General features: G+C 41.8%; 1 protein-coding gene and 1 long non-coding RNA gene across 10 annotated transcripts in view; one reads left to right on the top strand and one right to left on the bottom strand.

The window, feature by feature from the left end:
* The window catches only part of rgl2 (ral guanine nucleotide dissociation stimulator-like 2), a 39,966-nt gene extending 33,674 nt beyond the window's left edge, over positions 1-6,292 (top strand). For all 9 annotated transcript variants that reach the window (XM_024258357.2, XM_024258356.2, XM_024258360.2 and 6 more), the window contains 8 exons: positions 524-610; positions 684-716; positions 872-993; positions 1,066-1,149; positions 3,180-3,273; positions 3,345-3,569; positions 3,736-3,850; positions 5,128-6,292. In XM_024258357.2, coding sequence (XP_024114125.1) covers positions 524-610; positions 684-716; positions 872-993; positions 1,066-1,149; positions 3,180-3,273; positions 3,345-3,569; positions 3,736-3,850; positions 5,128-5,309 — 942 coding nt within the window. In that variant the 3' untranslated portion in view covers positions 5,310-6,292. The remainder of the gene's footprint in view (positions 1-523; positions 611-683; positions 717-871; positions 994-1,065; positions 1,150-3,179; positions 3,274-3,344; positions 3,570-3,735; positions 3,851-5,127) is intronic.
* Positions 6,293-8,060: 1,768 nt separating this feature from the next.
* Positions 8,061-8,386, bottom strand: part of LOC118599792 — an 870-nt gene continuing 544 nt past the window's right edge. Inside the window, exon 2 of the long non-coding RNA XR_004949295.1 lies at positions 8,061-8,182. This is a non-coding gene — a long non-coding RNA (uncharacterized LOC118599792). The remainder of the gene's footprint in view (positions 8,183-8,386) is intronic.

Genomic DNA, 8,386 nt, shown 5'->3' with positions numbered 1-8,386 from the left:
CATCACAGAATCACAACTGTTTAATCCATAGAAGTGCTCACATGGATGCAGCAGACGTTTTCACAGCACCAACGTTTTATTAGGAGTTAATAGCTGTGAGATTATTACATTTAAAGAGAAAAACATCAAGAATTTTTTGATAAAGTCAATGGAATGGTTTCTAAAGCTCGTGTAATAAATAATATTTTTATAAAACAAATGTAGAAACCTCCTAATATGACAAATCTAAACTAAAAATATTTGATTTAGTTTAGAAAAGTTTTCTGCTTTGGTGGAAAGGTTAGTAAGGAATAAGAGTAAAGTGATGACCGAGGGTAAAACGAGGGCAGACACAGTGGATTAAAAAGTGAGCGGGTTAAAAACGGATCGGCTGTTTAATGGGGGAAATCGATGCAGCAGTAAAGTGGAGCACAGAGCCGTTTTCCGGCTGAATCCTGAAAAACGGCTGCAGGCTGCAGCTCTCTGTGGGGAGGGGGGGGTTGTGGAAACCAACCCAACACTTTTTTTCCTCCTGGTGTCTCAGTCCAACGCTCAGGGCACCGTGCCGTACCTGGGAATCTTCCTGACCGACCTCACCATGCTGGACACGGCCGTCAAAGACCGTCTGGATGTGAGTGTGCTTCAGGCCGCGGGGTGGGGTTTGAACCTTCAGATGAGCTAACATCCTCTTCCTCCTTTGGCAGAACGGCTACATCAACTTTGACAAAAGGAGAAGGGTGAGTGTTGCAGGACGGATTGCTCACACCGATGAAGAAAAGCTGCCTAAAAGTTATGCTCTCTGTGAAAAAAGAGAAAGCTGATAAGAGGAAGAGTCTGCAGGAAGCGATGAAGGTCCAGCAGCCGGGTTCTGATCCGAATTCTTTGTTTATAGGAGTTTGAGGTTTTAGCTCAGATCCGCCTCCTGCAGTCTTCCTGCAAAAACTGCGTCTTCGTCAGTGATGAGACCTTCCTGCAGTGGTACCACAGCGTGCCCACGCTCACCGAGGAGCAGAGGTACCCCCCCAGCCCCCCCATCTGACCCTGATCCAGAGCTCCATGTAACCTCTGAATGCTCTGTCTCTGCAGCTACAGGCTGTCCAATGAAATCGAACCTGTGGAGCAGAGCCCCCGCAGCCTGGCCCCCTCTGTCATCATCACGCAGTGTCCAGAGTAAGCTGAGCCCCCCAAACACACACCGAGCACATGCGACCCGACACCGGGTGTCGGTGACACCGCAGACTTCCCTTCAGTTTCTAGAAAGCTCTCTGCCCTCATCACAGAAACTGTGACCAGAACCACCAACAGAAGAACTGTGTTCACCTCAGATCGGTTCTGCTGGATTTGGATCCGTTTGAAACTTAAAACTTTCAAAGTAGAAGTGGGCAGCTCCTCAGCTTGTCTGTTGATAAGCCCTCAATCCGGGCCAGAGTTGACTGTACATGAGAGCTGGACCGAGTGAACGTGATGTCACCCATAAAAAATGGTTTACTTCTGGCTCCAATGAAAACAAGTTCAATCAGTCATTTTTTGCACGATACGAATGCCGCCATGTTGGAGCCAGATGACGTCAGTAAACTGTGATTGGTCCAAGTCTACGTTTCTATGGTGACCACTCTTAGCCACACCCCTAAAGTGGGCTACGCAAAATTTGACAAACATTTTGAACGTTCGCGGTGGGGACCAGTAGGCTCCACCTACTTTTATCGAGGCATTTGATTGGTCAGTTTATAAACTTGAATAACTACAAAAAATATTTTAAAAATTGGATTATCAAAAACGTGTTAAGAAACGGCATCAGAGAAAGAATAGTTATTCTGCCAAATAAGATGATTGAAGTTTATGGAGATTTTGGCTTCTTGGAGGCAGCGGACCACTTCCTGTTAGGGTTCTCATATACAGTCAGTGTCCAGACCACTTCTACAAACCGGCCTCGGTCACTAGGTCACTTAGCCGTTCCAGAGCACCAAACAGCAAATACTGCAAAATCTGAATCTCAAAAAAGTAAAAAAGGCCGTTGTTTCAAGGAATTTTTTTTTTTTCTCTCCTGCAAGACAAATAGTTTTATCAAGAAAAGAATGATCTAAGTTTAAAAAAACATGTCCTAGTGACGAGAAGTTTTCATATTATTAAAATAAACTTTTTTAAATTTTAAGAATTTTTGACTTTTTTTCACAAGTATGCTTCAAAGCAATTGTGGCACAATCGTGCTTGAGTGCGGTTTGTCTGTTAATCTGTAAACCACCTGGTGGTTTGTCACAAAAGCTAATTATTTTGCATTAATTGGAATGTAAAACAGTATTAAACTGTTGTCCCAGCACCTTTCTGTGCTTTAATCTACTCTTTCTTTGATTGTTTATTTTAATGTTTCATGTAAAGCACTTTGAATTGTCTCTGTACATGAAATGTGCTATACAAATAAACTTGTCTTGCCTTACAGTAACAGTAATGTTGACAAACAAATTGATGACAAAAAGTTAAATGAAAGACTGAATAATTTTATTACAGACTCGAGGTTCAAATGACAGGACTATTAAAACAAACATAAATTCATAAATACAACAATAAATTTATATTTAAAAAAAGATAAGAAATACAGACGAAAAATCCACAAAAAAAAAAACACATTACACATTAAAAGTGCGTCCATACCATAACCTCCAGACTGGAGATCGATGTTTCAGAGTGCTGTGCTTTACATTGGTGAGGGCTAAAATCATTTAATTCTTTGAATCTGTAAGACATTTTAAAAAACTATAGTACTGATTTAACACCAGTGAAAACAGCATCAAAAAATCAGTCTGGCCTTGTGATTGACAGGTGATTCTCCAACTGAAGGACCGTTTCAACAGCTGATGTGGTGATTATCCTGTTGAAGCTCTTTTTCTCTGAAGGTCCAGATGACTCTGACCTATTGATTGTTTTTTTAATTAGTATTTTATATTTATTGATCTTGTTTACAAAACACAAACCTTTAGGAAACCTGAAGCTCTTCCACGCTGAGAAAACCTCACGTGAACACTTCTCATTTTCCTGATTCACTGTCAAACATGAACTTTCCTCTTTTCTTCTGGTGTGCTCGTGGTGCAGAGGAAGCGATCTGCTGCCCTCTGCTGGAGGTTCACAGACTTCAGCCCAACTCATCAGCAGGACGGCGCCTCGACTTCCCCAAATGACGTTAATGAGTGTTTGTGTGTTTTCAGTTTGAGCACGTCCCGGAGCAGCCTGTCAGGCGACGGCGAGGGTTTCTTTGACTTCCACTCTCCGGTCAACAATCTCCTGTCCAAACTCACCAAGGTGAGTCTCTGATGCCTGTCTGAGTGTTGGACACGACTCAGACTGCAGCATCCCTGTTGTTTCTGTTGCAGCACATGAGGTCCCCCTCTGTATCCTGTCTGGATGTCGACACGTCGCCTCCAACCAATGAGTCCACCCCCGCCTCCCTGACTCCCTCCACCCCCACAAAGTCGCACCGCAGATCCGCCTCCTGCGGCAACAACCCCGTCGCCAGCGTCCAGGGGTCCGGGCCCGAGATGCGGATCATCAAGATTCGGATGGAGCTGCACGATGGAAACTTGTACCGAAGCATTCTGGTAAAAACCGTCAGGCAGCGCCGCCATCCTGACTGATGCGTCACGCGCCGCAGCTGCGAGGACGCTAATGACGGTCATCAGATCAGGGCGGCGTGACACGGCGAAGCCAGCGTGTGATTACAGCACATCCAGCTGCTTCATTGTCATTATCCTCTTCCTCCCTCAGGTTACCAGCAATGACAAGACCCCCACTGTGGTCAGCTCTGCCTTAGAGAAGCACAATCAGGACCCCAAACAGGCATCGAGATATGAGCTGATCCAGCTCCTGCCTGAAGGAAAAGGTACGAAAGCATTGCAGGACTCCCAAAATTATGTTTGTCTCACTTAAATTAAGAAAAGAGGTTATAATGTTCACACAAAGAAACATGTGTTTATTATTTTAGGTTAAAGTTGTTGTTAATGTGTCAAATATTCCAATTTCTGACCATTTCCTATTGTTGAAATGTATTTTTTTAATTTATTTCTTTAGTTCTGTTCAACAGGGTTGGAAAATTGCAAATATTAAACAAAATCACATGATTTTAGCGAAAGATTAGAGCAGCTTAAAAACATCAGCTAAAGTCTATCTTGGGAATTTTTAACAGTTAAATAGTTGTAAAGAAGAACCAAACATATGTGTTCTTTTGCAAAGATAGATGTGTATATAAAAGCATTTTGCAGATCCCCACTAGCTCCACAAAGAAAGTGGGTTTGAGTGTTTGACTGGGGGCGGAGCTTAAAGCGCAGACTCTTCCTGGAAGGGGCTGTTCTCACTTTGTGATGTCACAATATGAGGACCCGCCCCTTTTCATGGATTGGGAGGGGCTGGTGCTCAATGAGCAGAGTTTTAAAGGAAAGTATCAAAATTCTGCTTTGGGGTTGTTCATATTGAGTAATGAACATTATAATACACAACGCCTGTTGATGCAAATATGCGACAGACCACTTTGGTAAAATAGTTTTCATAGCTGAAAATAAATTTAACCCTTAAGGGATTGAAAGCTCAAAAAAGTTGATTTTGGATGATAAAGACCACATGTGTCAAAGTCAAGGCCGGGGGGCCGGATCCGGCCCTCCAAATCAGTTTATTTTATTGTTATTAATGGACCGATGTTATTTTGGGCTCATTTCTAACTTGTATTATTTTTACAAAATATATTTTCATGAAGAGTGAAATACTGGAATTATTTAAGGTATAAAGTGATTTTTTTTTTTCTTTTTCCCTCGTTTGTTTATTCCTTTTAAAGGAAATAAACAAAACTCATCACATGGAAAGATTACATGCGTTGACTAATCAGGAAAAGGAACATGAAGGTACGAGGAGGGATCAGGAAACTAAGAATAGAAACATTTTTCCACAGAGGTGTAGCTCGATTGACCAACTCTCCACAGGTGTGGGAATTCCAGAAACAGATGAACAGATATACAACACAAGGAACCTCATTTTTAGAGGAGAATAAACCAAACCAAGCTGGTAAAAGAGAGATTTCAGATCCGCCGTGGTTCTGTGTGAATCTCGGCCGCGTCACAAACGCAGAACCCCACAGAATCTGAAACATGTCGACACGTCTGCTTTCAGAACTCGTCATCCCGCCCACGGGAAACGTCTTCTACGCCATGTCCTCATCCAGCGTTGACTTCCTGTTGCGGAGGAAAGGCGGGAACACTCCCTTTGGCTCGCCGTCCATCAGCCCAGAGACCAGCGCCACCTTTCCTCGGATCAAGGCCAAGGGGCGGAGACTGGTCCGGACTTTATTTTGACGAAAGCTTCATCCGGATTTATTTTACTGAACACATAAATCTGCCATAACACCAAAAACAAGTAGTTTGTGGGCGTGCTGAGTCGGCACTCCTGAGCGATATGCATCACTAGCTCCCAGCGGGAAGCAGGTGCTGGTTTCCCTGTTTGTTAAAATTCCAGAGCGGAGAGAAGCTCGGAGTTCCCCGCTTGGCAGTGAAGCGCTGCCGTATGCAGATGAGTCTTTGTTTTGTATATATTTCTATATTTTTTGTATGACGTCAGTGTTGTGTTTACACTGACAGAGCTCCAGCTTCCTGGTTGACAAGTAACAAAAAAACCCATAAAAGCAGAAAGAAAGTGGATTCTTTTAACCCTCCGTCTCAGCTGAAAGCTGCTCTCATCACTGTTTGACATGAACATGGAGAATGGCGCCAAGGATTATACCAAATCTGCTTCTGTCAAGCATTTTAGCCTTATTTTGCATCCTGAACTCAGCTTCTTTAAAGGCTGCATCCAACAAATAAGAAAACAATATGTCAGCAGATCTGAAAAAGATTTAAAAAATGTGTTAAAACACTAAAGTTTAGCAGGAAAAATTGCAGCTTTGAAAAAGCACTTTACGTCTGTTTTTATACCTGAGAGGTTACCGGAGCTAAGCCTCCGTTTCCCATCAGCCTCAGCTCCATTTTCACAAGATCTGAACCCTCCCACGGGAATCCTGTGACCCCAGGTCAGCCCACTTGAAGCTAATGAGGTCGCTCGATCGGCTGAAGCGCAGGCGTTAGCAGGACCGGGAGAGGATTCTGGGTAATACTGCTGATGTTTGACTGTTTTAGTGCCTTCCTCTTCTGGGTGCTCACCTTTGTCATGTGCTGAATGTACCGAGGACACATGGAGGAAACGCCGCCGCCTCCAGCGCTGTTGTTTGACATCAAAGCTATTTATGCACTACATACAGGATGTCTTATTTTTGTGGTAATAAATTACTTTTATATGAACTTGGTTTGGATGATGTGCTGTAACATTTAATTCAGGCAGATTTCCTTTAAAAATAAAAAGCAATTAAGATCGTCTAAATGTCAACTGAACGCTGACATTTTTAAGCAGGCTGATTATTTTTGACATCAATGACAGCTGATGCATCTCTGTGGTCTTTTTATTGGACTTAAGACAGCCGGCGTCTTTATCTGGAGGCCAAATCAAGGTCAGATGGAACGCATGTGGATGGAAATGTCATACAAGCATGAAAGGACAGCGAGAGAGCGAGCCACGCTCATTTACTTAAATATTCAAGTATTAAAGCGCTGCTGTCGCCTCATGGCTGTGTGTCCCTCATTTATCATCCTGAGTGAAATGACTCCTCTTCATGTAATAGAGACATCCATAAACCTCCTGTCTGTCTCTGGACACACTCCTGGGGAGTTTTGTGCTTTTTTTGTTCTGCGTCCAGACTGAGACGGAGTAGCTTTCTGCCACACTCACCAGGTGATCTGTTAGAGCCCCGCCCATCTTTTGGTTGACCTGGGTTTGACCTCTTCCTGCTGTGATACTTTATTTGGAAAGATTCCAGCTTGGGGATGCACGAGAAGTCCCTGGTTTGAATCCCAACTGGGTCTTTTCTGTGAGAGAAAATTGCCTCTAAGTGTGTACATGAGTGTGTGGCCCTGCAGCAGACTGCTGTTATCTTCACAGAAACCCATTTATTAATCTATATGTTCAGAATGAATGGCCTTTGTTATGTTTCCTTGTTTTAACACTCAAGACACCATATAAATGCTCAATCATATTACCTGACAAAGTGACTGTCACGACCTGCTCAGGCTAAACCCCACCTTCATCCAACGGTGGCTGTGATAGGCTCCAGCAGCCCTACGACCCCGGAAGGATTCAGTAAGTTCCAAAGACGGATGGGTTGACTGAGACTTCCTCACATAAGGCAGACCGTTCCGATCCGTGCCGTTCCTGTCCAGTGTTGGAGCTGAGAAAGATCTGGGCCTCAGCTAGTTCCCTCCAGACCACAGGTGGAAGTGTCATTGTTTTACAAGATGAAAACCGTATTGTTTTCCACTACGGTGTGTGTGTTTGCAACAGTTCCCAGCTTATTGTGTCTCACATGTCCCTTACATTTTATTTCTCATCCAACATAAACTATTAAATAAATACAAAGCTGGAATTTAAACAATTGCCCTAAGCGAAAACTAATACACTTGAAGTTTATTATATTAAGTATACTGATATATAAATAAATATGCTAGTATATATATATATATATATATATATATATATATATATATATATACAAGAATATATCTATTTATATGTATATATAGGTATACTTATGCTATATAAGTACACTTATATAGTGTATGTATATACACTACACCACTTTAAGTATACTTACATAGTACAAGTTGAAACATATATATATAAATATAAATATAAAGCATATGCTAGTATATAGTATGTCTGTGTACATATATATACTTATATATATACTGTATATAAGAATAATTATACTATATAAAAAATACGTATATAAATATACTCATATAGCATATGTATGTACACAACACCACTATAAGTATACTTATATTGTATGTTTTCTTATATAGTTTTAGTCAACATATATATATATGTGTGTGTTTTTGTGCTCTGCTGCTGTAGATCCTCTGACTTCATAAAAACAGGAAGTGACTTCACTTAACTTCCTGTTTTTCTTTTACCAGCTGAGTCCAGAAAAGCTCAGATGTTTAAACCACAGAGTTTTTTTGTTTTTTTTTACTGCAGAGGAACCACCATCACACCTGATGATGCAGAACCTTAAATCAAAAGAGAAACCAGGTTTTAAAGGTAATGAAACAAAACCCCCCAGTTGGAGATCCCTGCTGCACAGCTCTGTGCTGTCTGCTGCTTGTGTTGTGGTTTCACGCTGAGCTGTTCCAATATGAGAAAAGAAGCAGATGGAGGTGATCTGTCACCTTCTGCACACTTAAGACAATTTAAAATTGTGAGCAGTGGTCTTTTAACTATGATTATGCTGTTTTTAGCATAAAAGGACATAGTTTCTACAGAGCGATATGAGTTCATTAGAGAGTCA

Source organism: Oryzias melastigma, linkage group LG16 (assembly GCF_002922805.2).
Source record: "Oryzias melastigma strain HK-1 linkage group LG16, ASM292280v2, whole genome shotgun sequence".
Lineage (NCBI taxonomy): Eukaryota > Metazoa > Chordata > Actinopteri > Beloniformes > Adrianichthyidae > Oryzias > Oryzias melastigma.
Note: the sequence above shows the minus strand (reverse complement) of the source record. Positions and strands in the feature narration are given on the sequence as shown.